Source organism: Takifugu flavidus, chromosome 2 (assembly GCF_003711565.1).
Source record: "Takifugu flavidus isolate HTHZ2018 chromosome 2, ASM371156v2, whole genome shotgun sequence".
Taxonomy (NCBI): domain Eukaryota; kingdom Metazoa; phylum Chordata; class Actinopteri; order Tetraodontiformes; family Tetraodontidae; genus Takifugu; species Takifugu flavidus.
The window spans coordinates 5458801-5476523 of NC_079521.1; the positions used below are offsets into that span (position 1 = coordinate 5458801).

Genomic DNA, 17723 nt, shown 5'->3' on the forward strand with positions numbered 1-17723 from the left:
AATTTAAAATTTTCATGCTTTTAAAAGTGTCTGATGTTTCAGGTGTGATGCATCAATTTTAGATCTGTGTGCAATTTAAAATGTAAAGATGTTGCTGATATTTGTTGGATCCGCAGGATTCCAGCATTCCGTTGCTGCTGCTTCCTGTTCAGACTTTAATTGATGTGTGTGGTGTTGTTGTACTCTTTTGGTGGATGGTAGAGTATCACAAATGAGGGTCCTTCAGCACTTCTATGAGCCCTAATATTGAAGATCTATGACAAAACCCAGGGAAAAAAATTTACCAGCAGCATAAAAGAGCTCTGCAAATGAACTAAATCAGATGATCAAAGAGTCGTACAAGCTCAGATAAGCTGCTTAGTTCACCAAAACACTGCTCTTGGTTGCTTAATTGCAGCTGTAATAGTTATTAACAATTAAAAGATTGGACTCATGTAAACATTTGACAAGCAACAAAATGGTACAGAGTTTATCTTGTGAATTAATGATGGCAGGAGGTAATTAGTCTGTTAGCAACACACTCACGCTACCTCACCACAAGCCTTGAACACTTCAATAATTCACATATTTTTAATCATATGCAGATGTGGGGCCTGCACTAATGTAATAACAGTGTTCAGTGCTGTGAGAGCAACATGCACACACAGAGTCCACTATCAAGCTCAAACATGAGCAAAATGACAGCACAACCGAAGCATGTAAGGAAATATTGACTTTTATTTCTTCTATTCCCATTCAAATGACAGCACTGGCAACAACTTTCTCCGTCTTAGAAAAGAGTCTGTAAACATTAAAGTGCAAAGAAGTTTCTTGCCTTTTGGGGGCACAGATCTATTAAAGGTTCATGCTACAAGCATTCTACGGTCTTTTAACATGAGGACTTGAGAAACTTCTCATTCCACCCACACAAACACATCCTAATGGGGTTTGTCAACTAGTAAACCAAAACTACTGCTCAATTTCAAATCAGTTCATGGCACCATGTGGAGGAGGGCAGGTGATGGTTGGGGAACGTGGCTCCAGCTGTGAAATCAGTTCTAAAATTACCTGAATCTTGGGCAGCTGCTCTCACTGGAGATGCTCTCAAAAGAGTTCTAAAACCAGCTGGAAGTAGAAGAACCTAAATGTTCGAATGCTGAATTAATGTGCTTCTATGTTGACCTGGAATTTCCAGGTTAAATAAATCTGTAGCTAAACGAATGTGAAAGAAATCATCATTTTCATCAAGTGTTTCCTATAATACAAATATTGGAGAGAAAAAGTTAAAAATAGTCTGGTGAAGTCCACCTTTCTGTAAGGATCTTGTGGCTGCCTGAACAAAGAACAGCTTGATTTCTGCTTTAATGCATACGAATCAAAATAACAAGAAAATACATTAGAAAACACTTAAATAACCAAGAACACAAAGCAGCGTCCTGGTTTTTGACACTGGTCAGCAGTTTTTGATGAGTAGACATGAACGGCTCCATGCTGGTTTTGATATTCAGTGCATTAAGGACCCTTTAAAGTGGAAATTCCTGATGAATGTGTCTAAAAACATGTTCCTTTATGTTCCTGTTGAAAGTCTCTGTTGTCCTATATCAGGGCATTTTGACATTTTGATTCCAAAATCCAGGTAAATTGATTTCTTGTATTACTGTATGTTGTGAACAAGCTAACTTAAGGAGCATCAATGTGAGCTGGAAGCTAAAGGCTCCAGTTTGTTCTCAAACGGCTGAGACTGAACTGAGCCAGCATCAGGACTCATGAGGCTTTTAGGTTTAGGGTTAGGGTTAGGGTGACTGTGACCTGCCACAAAGGTTCAAATAAAAACCAAAGAGGATGGTAGTAAAAGGATGACTCTGTGTGTGTGTGTGTGTGTGTGTGTGTGTGTGTGTGTGTGTGTGTGTGTGTGTGTAGCTTATGTGTCAGGCAGGTGGTCTAGAGGTGGGTCAGAAGGTCCCAGGAGCCGGCATTTCTCCTCAAAAGATGGCTCAGTGCTGCCACTCTGTAGGTGGATCAGTGGCTTGGTTTGCAACAGAACACAGCTCCTGTCCCAACCCCCCAGCTCCTCCTGGTTCCTAAAGTTGAAAATGTTTATTCTGTTGTCCAGCTCGGGACTGCCTGCTTCTGAGCCGGCAGGGCTGGGAAGTTTAAGATTGACGGGGTCCACCACCAGGCCCTTTTGAGACAGGTGGGCGTCCTCAGAGAGGGAGGAAAGCAGCTCCTGTACAACCACGCTGGGGTCCCTGTAGGGGCTCGGGCCTGAGAGGAAGGCGGAGCGCTGACCCAGACTGAGGTCCAGAGAGGTGCTGCGGCTGCTGCAGTCCCTCACAGAGGAACCCGGAGTGTGGCTGCTGTGGCCAAGGTGGCGACCACAGCCACACTGCGGCGTGCCCGTGGAATCACTCATGACGCTGCACACTTGCTCCAAAGTGAGCACTGGGTTGGACTGGACGGTGCCGGTGGGGAGATGGACATCAATGGCTGCAGTTGTGACTTGGGCGGCAGAGGCAGAATCTCCAGCATCTGGAACACATCAGAAAGTCCAACAAGACAGACGGGATTATCTTAAAAAAGACGTTCAGCTACATTTTGATTTGCGATAGATAGATAGATAGATAGATAGATAGATAGATAGATAGATAGATAGATAGATAGATAGATAGATAGATAGATAGATAGATAGATAGATAGATAGATAGATAGATAGATAGATAGATAGATAGATAGATAGATAGATAGATTGATTGATTGATTGATTGATTGATTGATTGCCAGCAGCAAAGTCTTTCAAACTATTCTGGGATGTCTGAAAATAACCTTTATATTTATTTGATAAATTCATATATTTGTTTGCATTTCCTGATAGTTTGTATCACTGGAACCTTTCCATGGAAAAGAGGTTTAATCTCACCGCTGCTGGTTCCACTGTAGTACTGGCTGATGTAGTTATTCATGTCGTCACAGGCCGCCGCATCTGAAAAAAACAGCTTTAAGGTTTGAAAAAAAATCAAGTCATGTAAATATTGCTTGACAAATTTAACTAAACATACACACAATTCCATCCATCCATTAAACACAAATCCATAATTCAATGGCACAAATTGCCCAATCCCATCGGCTTGATCATCATTAAACTGTGTCAAGGCCCGTTTGCGGCCACACGGAAATGTCGCTTATGTTTACACCATAATATCCAGAGATGGCTTCTGCTTCAGGCACAGGTGTTCTGCTGGTGTGACGAGGGTCTGCTACGCTACACATTAGCTGCAGGCGCACCAGAGAGGAGAAAGGGAAAGTGGGACAGAGGCAGGGCAGGGCAGATTTCAGCAATAAAAGAAATGTGTGTGTGTGTGTGTGTGTGTGTGCGTGTGTAGGCGGGGGGGCGGGGGGGGGGGGTGTCATTAAGCAGGACAGAGAGCAGGATCTCTTTGTTCACGCGTAGATCCCTCCAGCCTAGTGGGCCTTCTCGGTGCATGGTGAGTGGCTGTGATCTGCTGCGCTCCTCTTTCGCTTGATTGGTCTTGAGCTCACTGTCCGCCGGCTGAGTGCGAACTCGGAGTACCCTGAGTGCTAGCTCCTGTCTCCTGGGACACGCTGCAGACTCTGATGGGTAATTTCATTTATTTTTCAGTCTAAAATATTAATCCCTGGGTCCGCCCTGGAGAGGAAGCATTGCACTCACCAAAACAAGCCCGAGACAATCGCTCCACAATTAATAACACATGACTCCTGAGAAAAAGGAGCATCCTGTCCGGCACTGCCACAGGACCATCTGACAGGTGGGTTACTGAGCCGTCCTCCCTGAAATACGAGTGCATCCTTTTAGTTCACATTTAGTGGAGCCTTTGGATAACTGAGGTATTAGTCCTGATAGACGCTTCAGCAAGATTCATGTGGGCATTTTACCACAAATTAAACATATTTGTAGGATGCTCTGTGGGATTAGGAAGCATTTCATGATAATATTAGAGCACTGATATAAAATTTTCTTTAATCTCTCTTGATGGCTACTTGCACTAACTTTATAGAGCCCCTCTCATCATGAACGTAACACGGATTTATGAGACTTGTCTGATTTATACATTTAACTGTGTTGTAACTGCTGTAAATCCATTAAACCAGGATAAATTGCACAGAATCCTGAATTTTCCCTCCACACACACACACACACACACACACACACAACGTTTGACTGTAGCAGGCTGGCACAGCGACGCTAAAGACATTCTGTAGACAGTTGAAAATGCTGCAGTTATTCTTTAACAGTCTGGTTGCACAACTGTCAGATTGTTGTTCTTCAATGGCTCATCCAGATGACAGCGCTCTGCATGCGAGATAAGCCCGCTGAGACTCGGTGCAATATTCATCAGAACAAATAAAGCCTACTTGAGTTGAGTCATCCTGACTCGACCGGCCCTGTGGCCTAAGTGTGCATACAAGTCACCATGTTTCTGAAAAAAGGCCCATTTGTTTCAGAGAGCCAGATTTCCCACTCTGCCCTCGGGGTAACACTGTGGCCACCGCGGGGCCTCGTGGGGCCACATTGTGGTTTGCAGGTGAAGGAAAACAGATGTTGACAGGAACCCACTCCTCCCGACACGGCTCAGTGAGCACTCCCACCTGGCACAGCGGTCAGAGCTAGTGAGAGCGGCTTTGCCACGAGCGCTGTGGTTAGGAGACAGTTGGGTAATACATAAGCTCGCGCACAGCGTGACGGCACAGCGGAGACATTCTTGTTGTCTCCAGGATTCACCAGATCCTAAAAGCTTTTTTTCTTCTCGTATTGATCCCAGAGCGCCTGCGGTCAGGTGGCTGTTGTGTGCAAGCGTGCGAGCAGCTAAGAGGCTGGCCTGGAAGCTGCTCCGGGGCTTCTGCTCCAGATTAACTGTACACCACTCTGGCATCCGGTTCACCCGATGTAACAGCGCTGGGGATTTTTTGTTCCACATGGTTATCTACAGACTTTATGCTGCACCTCTCTCCTGGTTTGTCAAGCTGCTTTTTCAAGCAAATGCTACATCCTGTGGTTTTACTTCTACGGGCTTCTTTCTCTGATATTCTGTAATTACGCTGCTTGAATTTGCAGAATCGATCCCTTTCATATGATACCAGATGTTCCACCAACCCAGTTTGAAAAGCCTGTTCCCCAATTTGTCTACACTGTACCTGCAGAAGCACGAAAGGTCCTGAAGTTTCTCCGTCTGCCTTCATCATCAGACTCCCCAGGAGCTGAGCCTTCTACCACTTGAAAACTCCTACCCTGTTTTCCCCACACACATTGGATCTGAATGGCTGTGTCACGCTCGGCTGCAAGATCCAGGTCCTGCTGAGCCAGATGTGCTCTCAGCTGCCTGATCTCAAACTGGAGACAGAGCAGAGAAAGGAGTTAATCATATGTAACTCTCAGTGTTGAAATTTTTTAGCAGTACCCAAAGCTATTCATATGGCTTCATCACTTTCATTTTGCTTTGGTTTCAACCACACTTCCTCTAAACTACCCACTCTATCCTTTACCCCAGTTATTTGATTAACAAGAATGTACTTTATGAACAATATATTGTATTTATCGCAGTTATTATGAACTGAGTGTTAAATTCTCATCAGTAATTATTGCGGGCTTTGTTCTTCTTTGGTACGCCCTGAGCAGAATTATCATGAAACTTGAGGAAACCTTTGCGGAGCACTGCTGCCCCCCCGTGGTGATAGATGTATTTACAGATTCATACAGATTTAATATATTAGCCTGTTGCAATGGACTGTAAAATTGACAAAGATTTGGCCTCATACCAACAATGTATGTGCTTCTCTTTACTAATATGTAAGTAAAGGCAGAGTTGTTTTGTGCTCTACTGTTGATGTGTTATCAAAGCTGCACGCTGTGCTGGACACGCGGGCTCCTCCAGCACACTTTCAGATCGAATCTCGAGTACTTACTGCCTGTTCCTGGCAGATCTGAGTGAGTCGTTCCAGCTGCTCCTCCCTCACTGCTTTTGTCCTCTCACATTGCTGGATCTCCAATTCCATCTCAACTTTGACTTGTAGGACATATGCTAGCATGAAGGAGGACAGGAAGAGCAAAGGTCAATAGGATTACAGTGTTCATCTGTTATCAGCCACCAGCCTCATTAGTGACTCTCTTTTAAAGGTTGAAATTAAGCCCATTAACATAGTTTTCATTTTTGACTGTGACTTCCTTTTACAATTTCTGTGCAGCACTATAGAAATGTTGCTCCCTGGATCGACTCCAGATCACAGGTTTCACTGTATAGCATAAAAATCGTGACCTCCTTCTTGCAGCTCTGAAATGAGGTGTGTCATTGTAGCACATTTCATTTATAAATTATAGACTTTGTGAAGCCAGAGGGACTGAGGATCGGTCCCTATTAAAGAGCTACAGTAGGAAATCTGGAGACCTGTTGCTCATAGGTGGCTCTAGAAGACTCAATCGCACCTTTATGACACCTGAAGGCTCCATCCTAATGGGGAAGGTTGCTATGAGCAACAGGTGTAGAGGTGAAATAACTCCAAAAACTAGATTCTTACTGTGTCATTGATGATGACAGTGTTGTGATCAATGGAAACATTAAAGTGAAAATCAAAAAAGCTTTCTGGTACAAAAAGATACAGAGAAAACCTGCTGCCTTCCACCATATGGCACACACACACACACACACACACACACACACACACACACACACACACACACACACACACCCACACAGACAGACAGACACACAAACACACACAGAAAGAGACACACACCTTCAGACACACACAGAGACACACACACAGGGTCGATCCTGGCAGGTGATTGGTGTCTCTTTAATCCCCCTGTGCTCAATAATGAATATCTGGATGGCGTTTATACATATTCAGAGCAACAAATAAAGCAGCACAAATGCTGATTTGATCTTCTTCTTTCCAAACTTGAACATTAGGCGGGAGATTTTTGTGCCTTCGTTATTTTCTACGTTAGCCTGTATCACATGTAGCTAATGGCAAGGTTATTCCACTTTTCTGCTCACCTCGCTGTTCTCAGCTCCATCCCTCCACACTAACCACTGAATCCTTCATTGCCTTGCACTTTTCCCTTCTTTAGGCTTGTAGCAAAGAAAGTAAATAACTCACAACAGCTCAAGATGAGTGACAAGAAAATCTTTCCCTGGAAAGGAAAACTGCAATGTGATTTGGTTGAAGTTGGAGATAAAATCTGTGTTATACTTTATTGATCATGGTCTTATCAGTCCCATCACTATCTTGTGTTCCATTTTGCATATTTATTCCTGTAAAAAATGAAATCAATAATTTAAGGACGCAATTTGTTTTGGTTTTCCTTGTTGCACGAATAAACGTAATCATCCAAATATCTAATATATTAAAGTGTGAACTTTATATATATATATATATATATATACAGTATATACATATATATATATATATATATATATATCTAAAAAGTAGCTCAACTAGCTAGCTACTGGCTATAGTTTATCTGACTAAAAAAATAGAACCCAAAGACGATCTTCTCTTGTGCACCTTTGTTGTGTTTGATCTTCTATGTAGTCAGAGATCAATGCTGAGGGTGATCTCTGACCCCTGAACAGATATCAGAGCCGTAGCATCAGGGAGAACGACCACCGCATTCATTAGGGCCTCTGAGAGTCTACTTCGGCAGACCCTCAGAATAAATACCACTTAGAGCAGCAGCGATCTCCTGTGAGGGATGATCAATAGCTACGTTTCATCATCACACAATGACTTTCTACACATCCTGTATGCTTCATTTAAGTGGCATCCTTGCATGAGGCCACCACAGCTGCTGTTGCTCATACCATCAATGAGCCTCTTGATCCTCCAGATGCGCAGGGTGATGATGAGGCTGATTGCATCCCAAGGGCTGCTTGGCCCATTGGCCACCGTGGAGGCCACCATTGGGGCCAGGGACAGCACGATGATGGCGCCGTCAAACACCTGAAAGATAAAGTTTGAAGAAAGAAGCATTTCAACAGGTGGTCTGACTGAAAATAATACCTGATAGTGACAAAGAAAGGAGTGAAAGAGGTGAAGAACACTCACAAGTACTAACCTCAACTTTGTTCTCTATGTAGTCCCAGATGCCAAGAACGACAATTCTGAAGACAGTCTGGCACAGAGAGGAATGAAAGAATTAAAATAGATGTGCAAGGGAGGCTGTTGATATTTTTAGCTTTCTGGATCATCATCTGTCAGGATGGTGCAGCAAAAGTTAATGAGGCCCATGTGTGTCACAGTGGTCACAAGAATTTAATTTATGGGAATTACATTTTTTTGCAGAGATAACATTGGAAATGTATGTAACACAGCATTCAATCCTGTCATTTCTGTGACCTGGAAGTGAACAGCAAGGCAGAGCTGCTTAAAGGCTGCCGATGTGTGGAGTGATTGATTAACCCTCCAATTATCTCAGATTGTCAAATGTCAATGGCTCTACTCATCCATCATCTGGAGTACCTAAGAAATGGGGAGGGTGTCACATGTGTTCCCATCCTGTGTTCAGGCTGTTGGGTGGGGCCGACCGTGACGCCACATCCATCTAACGCCGTCCCTACAGGAGCCATCGAGGTGTTTGGACGGATGGTATCAATGTAGCTCAATCCCCACTGCTCATTAAACTCAGCTTTAATTATTGCGCCTGCTGGCTCACTGGTAATTAATGTTTGCTTTAGGTCACTGTGACCCAGGCTGTCAGGGTAATTGGTTTCCACTGGATCAGGGACCTCTATACCCATTTCTCACAGATCCTTTATTTTTAGTTGGCCATTCAACAGTGTGATAAAAGCGGCAATTTTATCAAACAATAATTTTATTAAAATCAATCCCACTGAAAACATTTTACTGGCATCCCACTATATCCTGACAATGAAGATAACAGCTGTTATCTAAGATAACAACTGTTCCTCCAGGACTCCTAGACTGAACTTAAACAAAGTTTACCTTAGTTTTACCAATTGTGACATATCAGGGCTGAAGAGGAAAGAATGACCTGGGTCAGGGTCAAGTTTGAGGTTAGCACTAGAATCAGAGTCAGAGTCAGAGTAAGGGCAAGTGTCAAAGTCAGTCAGGGTCTCACCTCTGAAAAGAAGAGCGAGAGGATGACAAGGCTGATCCAGTGGATGATGCTGGCGAACTGAAAAGCATTGGAAACTGTGGAGAACCAAGGAGAAGATGAGAAGAGAAGCTGACAGAGGAGGTTTTGTCAGTTGTGATCTTTGGGTTCATTTAAATGATTATTTGAAATTAATTATGTTTCAAAATAAAGGTACATTAAAGAAATCCCAGAACAAAGATATTAGAAAAAGAGGCTGCTTTATATAAGTGTGGTCATTAGAAGTTTTGTAGCCTTTCAGGAGAGTGAGCATCATGACCTTTCATTGTGACTTTATACCATATTAAAATGACCTAAAGTTTTCTACACACATGTTCAGCAGATTTTTTTAAATCTGAAAAGCATGAATTTATTAACAAACACTTCTTTCTTTTAATATGAAGTTAGTTCTTGTAAGAATAATAGTGGATGCAATTTTTGGAATTTGTCAGAGGAATTTCCTCTATTTATTTTTTTTTTAAAGTTCCAAAAATCTAAGAACTGATGCTGTATTTACATTGCAGGAGTTTTGTGTCTATGAGCAGCTCCAACGACAGGAAGAGCACCACCAGGATGACACAGGACACCAGGACACAGTTGAAGCCGGTGCTGAGCAGACAGACCTGCCACAGGGCTACATGGCGACCACAACAAGGCTTCAGCCAGTTTGACCTGTGGGAATCAAAATACAAGTTCACCAGAGCACATTAACCCCCCTCGTGCTCCTCCAACCTCCATTTAAAGCGCTGCCATGTGGCCAACGGGGGGCAACAGTGCAGCCTCATGAAACTTGATTTCAGAGAGGTTCTGAGAAGAAGCCAGAGGACATTAACCTGTGATCAGAAAACTGACAGACTCAAAAATGAAGGGACCCGCTATACAGGATTGTGTTGGGAAGGGAGGCTCTGGAGGTCCTGGAGGGTCCTGGGAGGGGATCTAAAGCTTCTGAATATTCTGAAGGTTCAGGGGGATCTGAATGTTCTGAAGGTTCAGGAGCGTCTGAGTCAGGCATGTCAAACTCAGTTCTCGAGGGCCTCGATCCTGCCGGGTTTTCTATCCCACTGAATGCATTTTCAGCCTGGTAGGACATAAAAACCCGGCAGGATCGTGGCCCTCGAGGACTGAGTTTGACACATGTGGTCTGAATTTTCTGAAGGGTCTGGGTTGTCTAAAGATTCTAAAGGAATCTAGGGTCTTGTTGTTCTGGGGGGGTCTGAGGGTTTTGAAGGTTCTGGCGAGTCTTAAGGTTCTGTGGGGTCTGGAGGTTCTGAAGGTTCTGGGGGTTCCGAAGGGTCTGGGGTCTAAAGGGTCTGGAGGTTCTAACGGTTCAGAAGGGTTTAAAGTATTCAGGTGTGTTTAGCCTGTAAATGTAAAACACACACAGAAATACACACCTTTTCAGGACTTTTACTGTCCTGTGTTAAATGATGGCTTGCCTGAGCTGCTACCAGGGGCTGAGAGTGGGAGCCCAGCGGGACAGAAATGCTCTCAGCTGGAGTGGAAAGTTGACTGTGCCCACTATCTGTCGCTTCTCCCTATGTGCTGCAGGACAGACTCCATCCTTCCTCCCATCATCCCGTCATTGTCTGGCACTGTGAAAAGTTGATACTGCTTGTAGCCAATAGGAACAAATAAAGCTGTTTCTGAGTTGTTGTTTCAACCTTTTGTGTATTTTAGGTTTTTAAATTTTAAGTTTTAAATGCTAATCTGAAAATAAACCAGTGTGCAACAAAATCAATATCGAAATAATCCAATCAAACATCCTGACAGCCAAGATGTCCCTCTTCTGACCTGCCTCTATGACAGGCCACATACACGATTGTGTAAAAACCACCAAAAAAGAAAAACCTCAACGTTTAGGGGTGAGCCTTGTACTGGTGATTACCATTGTTATTATATTTAATGCAAGGTCTATTTTTTTTACCTCAGCAGAGCAGAACATTTGAGCAGAAACACCAGCCTCAAACTTTGTGTTAAAGGGAGAGGGAAAAAAACGAACCTGGACTAAACATAAAATACACGCTGAGGTTCTCCACTAAGCTCATTTATTTTACATCTGAAAGGTTCCACATCAGAAATGCCTGCAGTCAACATCCTGGAAGTCTCACTGAGGAAACCTCTGAATGACAAAACAGTTTCATTGGTTAGAAACTCAATTATTTCCATTAATAAGCTGCTGCATATTCACATTGGTCAGACTTCTGAGAATGTCTTCTAAATCTGCTTCAGACCCCAGCAGAGGAATAAAGACCTGTGGGAGATAATGGACTCTCAGATCCAAACTCCTGCTCTCTAATTAACTCCAGCCTAAAGAGAGTCTGCAGAGTTATTTTAAAAGGGGTGACTGAGTATTTGACTTTTTTTCTAAATCAATTTTCTGTTAATTGCTGCTACTGATCAGGGTCAGAGGGCAGAGCAGTCTGTCCCAGCAGTCACTGGGTGAGAGGACGGGATACAGAGCACGACAGGTCAGTAGTCCATCACAGGACACCCAGGACACACAGGCACAGGTAGAACATTCACACTCTCACCTCTGCTGTCTTCCCGCAGCTCCACACTCACAATAAAAATGTAATTAGTGACCAAACATCATTGAAAGGACAAACAGAACAGCTTTGATATTTCTGCCTCTTTCATTCAGCTTTAAGAACATTGACCAGACAAATCATCACAGATAGTGATCAATAGCCAGTTTATTTTAATAGTTTGTTTTATCGGTATAAATTTAGATGAACCATCTGGTGTCAGTACCTGAACTCTGCATGTTTGGAACGGCCAAATCACTCAACAACATATGCTTCTGCCTCTGCTGCTGGCAGACACAGAAGCATCACTGTGATGGGACGTGACATCATTCCTCTGTTCGAGTTAGTGTGTGTGCGGGTGTGAGAGTGCGTTTGTGTGTGTGTGTGTGTGGGGGGGGGGGTGAATCTTTACAAACAACAACATTTCTTTTGTTCAATTCTTCTCTCGGTCAATTAAAAAAGGAAATAAAATGAATTTCTCTACCCCTCTGCTTCAAGTCTGGCATAAACATTTTTATTGATTCTTATTAATGTCAATTTTGGAAAAATATTTCCTAAAATGTATTCACAGTTCAAAGATATCAACAATACCAGAAAGGCTTTGCATCGCCAACATCCATAAGAGAAGCAACAATCCAGGCTGTAATGAAGTAGAGATCTCTTAAACCCCCCAAAAGGTGAGAAATCAAAGATGACTGAGGGGGGAGAAGGCAGCCATGAAAGTGCTGATCACCAGCCAACAGCAGACAGGAAGATGGATGGGCCCAACTCTATTAATAACTACTCTCCTCTTACCATGGCGCCAAAACTGTTAACGCTGCAACGGCCCCTGATGGCAGCTACAACAAACACCTCCCACAATGTCGCCCACGTCCCTCCCGATAGGAACATTGGGCCAGATTCACCAATATGTTCTTAAGAATCTTCTTAGATTCTTTCTTAAGTGTCCTTAAGAAGTTTCTTAAGAAAACCCTACGTCGGATTCATCAACGCGTTCGTAAGCCCCAGAATTGTTCGCAGCTGTGTTCTTAGATTGATGAATGCCATCTGTTCGTAAATTGAAAGCGCGTGCCAGGTGAGTCTAATTAACATACGATTAGCATAAGTCACTGCCCACTAATGCCCATAAAAGGAACTGCAGCAGGACCCTGTAGACAGAGCAAAAAGCAGCCAAATGCCCAAAGCGAAATGCCCAAAGCTTGCCTCTCCACGCCTGATTTCTGACGCCGTGTTGAACAATCAAGAAAGGATGGCTAACACGCTTGATAAAATTGCCTCAACCCTGATGACTATAGCCAACACGCTTAAAGAAATCAACGAGAATGTAAAAAAAAGAAGAATGTAAAAAAAATAAACGTGTAAAAGCTGTGCTCGGATTGTGACAATAATGCATTTTATTCACAAACGGGCAATTAATCGCGCTCGAACGTGAACCGCGTGCCTGCAGTCTGGCCCCATCATTGCGTCAGGACGCACATCCTCACGGGGTTGTGGCGCTGTGTCCAAACACATCCAGCGCCCCTTTAACATGCCGATGGTGCGTTCAATGGTGGAGCGACTGCGCGCATGCATCTGATTGAATAAAACTCCTGTGGAGTCTGAGGGTTGGTCAGTGGTGTCAACAACCAGGGAGCCAGGGCATATCCTCGATCCCCTAATAAAATAAATCAAGATAAAATCAAATAAAAAGACAGTTTTGGCATGGTTTCCAATTTGGTTGATTAATGTTAAGTCATTGGCACATTTACGTAATTTTAAAATTCTCCGTAAATCACCAAAAATAGGAAATAAACAAATAAATAAATATGACAGAATTATCATTGTAATATTGAATTTTATTGAACTGCACAAGAGAAGAAAACACAACCATGCCAACATGTCGGCACTGAAATGTGCGCAAGAGTACTCCTGAGTGTTCGTAGGATTTGTTCTTACCTACGAATAAATCCAGGATAAGAAGAAATTGGTGAATGCCACAATCTTCGTAAACTGTTCGTAAATGGAACTTAAGAACAAATTTGCTCCACCATTGAACGCACCATCGGCATGTTAAAGGGGCGCTGGATGTGTTTAGACACAGCGCCACAACGGACGCACATCCTCACGGGGCCAGACTGCAGGCACGAGCGCGATTAATTGCCCGTTTGTGAATAAAATGCATTATTGTCACAATCCGAGCACAGCTTTTACACGTTTATTTTTTTTACATTCTCGTTGATTTCTTTAAGCGTGTTGGCTATAGTCATCAGGGTTGAGGCAATTTTATCAAGCGTGTTAGCCATCCTTTCTTGATTGTTCAACACGGCGTCAGAAATCAGGCGTGGAGAGGCAAGCTTTGGGCATTTTGCTGCTTTTTGCTCCGTCTACAGGGTCCTGCTGCAGTTCCTTTTATGGGCATTAGTGGGCGGTGACTTATGCTAATCGTATGTTAATTAGACTCACCTGGCACGCGCTTTCAACTTACGAACAGATGGCATTCATCAATCTAAGAACACAGCTGCGAACAATTCTGGGGCTTACGAACGCGTTGATGAATCCGACGTAGGGTTTTCTTAAAAAACTTCTTAAGGACAACTTAAGAAAGAATCTAAGAAGATTCGTAAGAACATATTGGTGAATCTGGCCCAATGTGAGGGGAACGCCGATGAATCGAGAGGAAATCAGAAAGTGCAGGAGCATCAATGATGGGACAGGCTTGTCCCTAATGGGATGTGACGGACTAGTATAAACTGGAACAAGGAACCCATGATCACAGCGGATTAGGGTCTCAAGCACTGTGGGCCCCATATATAAAGCAGAATTGTGTGTGTGTGTGGTGTGTGTGTGTGTGTTGTGTGTGTGTGTGTGTGTGTGTGTGTGTAGCCATCACTCTGTATTAGACACAACAGGAAGGTCATCTCCACCTACAGGATGCAGCAGGTGCTTCCTCACTTTCAGCATCAGGAACTCTTACTCCCTATATGCTCTTCCAGGACACACCGCAACTGTTTAAAGGCAAAGTTATGTTTTTACATAAATCCTCAACAGCAATGGGTTTGGTCCTCTTCTCCTCTTGAAGCTGATTGAAATGTGTTAATAATGATGTGAGGAAATAGAAGCATTGAAAGAGAAAATTAGCTCACTGCTTTGAATACACGAGTGGTCCATTTAGGAGTTGGCGAAGGTGTGCAGCTAACTTTACAACTATGTCTCAGACTGAGCTTTGTAAACACACATATTCTACACACATAAAGCCAACCAGGCCACCCCAACAACTGGACCATCACCAGATGTGCTGACTGTGGGAATATACAGGGTCGCCAACGAGCCCTTAAACTCCTTCACCCCTATATATTTTTCTGAGGCTTCTTCGCTAATTCAGAAATCCAAGTCCTCCACGTGTCTTTTAGATCCTATCCCAACACACCTGTTGAAGGATGTTTTACCAGTGATAGGCAGTTCTATCCTGAACCCGGTCAATTGTTCTTTAGTGACAGGTTATGTACCCCGGGCCTACAAGGTGGCAGTGATTAAGCTGTTGCTTAAAAAAACATCACTGGATCCTGATGTGTTAGCAAATTATAGGCCTATATCCAATCTTCCTTTTATCTCTAAAATTCTTGAGAAGGTGGTGGTGACTCAGTTACTGGAGCAGTTTGGAGCCAGTTTGAGATGTTTCAGTCAGGCTTTAGAGCTCACCGCAGCACAGAAACAGCACTTATTACAGTTACTAATGATCTTCTTATATCTTCAGATCATGGACTGGTTTCTATGATGCTGGACCTCAATGCTGCTTTTGATACAGTTGATCACAGCATCCTGTTACATAGACTGGAACATGTGATTGGGATTAAAGGGACAGCACTAGACTGGTTTAGATCGTATTTATCAGATAGATACCAGTTTGCTCATGTCCACGGCGTTTCCTCTTCATACAGTAGGGTTAACCATGGAGTTTCACAAGGTTCTGTACATACATGCTACAATACATGCTTCCCTTAGGAAACATTATTCAGCAGCATGGGATAAATTTTCATTGTTATGCTGATGACACTCAGCTTTATCTATCCATGAAACCAGAGGAGACAGAGCAGTTAGTGAAGCTTCAGACCTGCCTTAAAGACATAAAGTCTTGGATGTCTTCAAATTTCCTTCTCCTTAACTCAGAAAAAACTGAGGTCATGGTCACTGAGGTTTGGTCCTGAACCTCTCAGGGATAGATTAGATCACATTATCAGTCTAGATCAGGCATGGGCAAACTAAGGCCCGGGGGCCACACGCGGCCCGTTAAACGTTTTAATCTGGCCCGCCAAACTTGAAAAATTAAATGAATAAACCTTGTTAATGTTAAATTTTCACTGCAATTCTGGTGTTTTCCCACTAGAAAAAAGACAGTCAGGAGGAGAGTGATGGTGATATCCTGAAGGATAACAGAACTTTCAGTGCTTTAAAATAGAAATGGTTATTAATTTTTTTTAAAAAGGCACATTTTATTCATTTGATTTTAAGTGTTTTAAGACTCATTCCAAAGTCAGATATTTTGTTGTAATGCTTCTCTTCATTTTCATTTGAAATTAAAGCACATGTTTTCTCCATATCCCAAGATGTGTATTTTTTCTCCAATGAGGTGAGGTTACCAAAGCACTCCATCCATCCATCTGCTCCTGGTCCGGCCCCTTTGTCAAATGTTAGAACCCATTGTGGCCCACGAATCAAAATGTTTGCCCACCCCTGGTCTAGATGGTATCTCCTTAGCCTCGAGTATCTCTGTGAGGAATCTAGGTGTAACTTTTGACCAAAATCTGTCCTTCAACTCACACATTAAAATAGTCTCTAGAAGTGCCCCTTTTCACCTGAGAAACATTGCAAAGACCAGAAAACTACTGATGCGGCATGATGCTGAAAAGTTAGTCCATGCCTTTGTTTCTTCCAGGCTGGACTATTGCAATTCTTTATTATCAAGGAGTCCAAACAACTCTTTAAGAAGCCTCCAGTTGATCCAAAATGCCGCAGCTAGAGTTCTGACAGGTAATGACAAAAGAGATCACATAACTCCTGTACTGTTGTCTCTTCATTGGCTGCCTGTTAAATTTAGAATAATTTTAAAAATTCTTCTTCTGACCTACAAGGTCCTCAGAGGCCTAGCTCCATCCTACCTGGCGGAACTAGTAACACCTTATATCCCAATAGACCGCTCCGCTCTCAGAATGCTGGTTTACCTCTCCCCACAGTCTCTAGGGGGTAGAATGTGGAAACAGCTCCCTGTCCAGGAACGGGAGGCTGACTCAATCTCTACTTTTAAGATTAGACTTAAAACCTACCTCTTTGAAAAAGCTTATTATCACTAATTCTTTAGTTGTAGTTACTGTCCCAGACAGACAAATGATCATACTTAGGGGGTCGTCTAATTATTAGGTTAACATGTTAGTTATGCTGCTATAGGCCGAGGCTGCCGGGGTCCAGAAACATGATCACCTGACAGACCTCTGTCACCCCACTGGGTCATGGCTTCCTCTCCTCTCCTCTCCTCTCCTCTCCTCTCCTCTCCTCTCCTCTCCAAGTAGACCAGCAATGTTATTTCTTGTGTAGTTTTCTGCTCCCCCCGCCTCTTCCGTATTCATCGGCAGTTTATTATAATTAATATAATGAATGTATCTGCATGATCTCTGCCTAGTCTCTCTTATACCTGTCCCCTTCTCCTCTCTCTACCCAGTTGGCCATCAGCAGGAGGGTCCCCCTATATGAGCCTGGTCCTGCTCAAGGTTTCTTCCTGTTAAAGGGGAGTTTTTCCTTGCCACTGTTGCTTGTTGGGGGTCAGGCCCTGGGATTCTGTACAGCGCCTAGAAACAATTTTGATTGTAACATACGCTATATATAAAAGATTGATTGATTGATTGATTGATTGACATTATCTTGGACATGTCTGGGATGTAAAGGCATGAGAATGTGTGATGAAGTGGGACATGTGGGGGGAGTATTGTTGTGATACAAGCTCAGTGTGAGTGTCAGCAGTACCTTCTGTTGATGGTGCATGCATTTGTGTGTGTGTCTGTGTGTGTGCCTCTATACCACAGCTTATGGCTTTGATTTGCATACTCGTGAGGACCCAG

At 43.2% G+C, this 17723-nt stretch overlaps 1 protein-coding gene across 2 annotated transcripts in view; it reads right to left on the reverse strand.

The window, feature by feature from the left end:
- Positions 1–699: 699 nt before the first annotated feature.
- LOC130521553 (transmembrane protein 266-like) overlaps positions 700–17723 on the reverse strand; it is a 29268-nt gene continuing 12244 nt past the window's right edge. For both annotated transcript variants that reach the window (XM_057025183.1, XM_057025182.1), the window contains exons 4-11: positions 9627–9781; positions 9095–9168; positions 8072–8128; positions 7818–7956; positions 5920–6035; positions 5152–5347; positions 2897–2959; positions 700–2508 (exon numbers count right to left, since the gene is read on the reverse strand). In XM_057025183.1, coding sequence (XP_056881163.1) covers positions 1901–2508; positions 2897–2959; positions 5152–5347; positions 5920–6035; positions 7818–7956; positions 8072–8128; positions 9095–9168; positions 9627–9781 — 1408 coding nt within the window. In that variant the 3' untranslated portion in view covers positions 700–1900. The remainder of the gene's footprint in view (positions 2509–2896; positions 2960–5151; positions 5348–5919; positions 6036–7817; positions 7957–8071; positions 8129–9094; positions 9169–9626; positions 9782–17723) is intronic.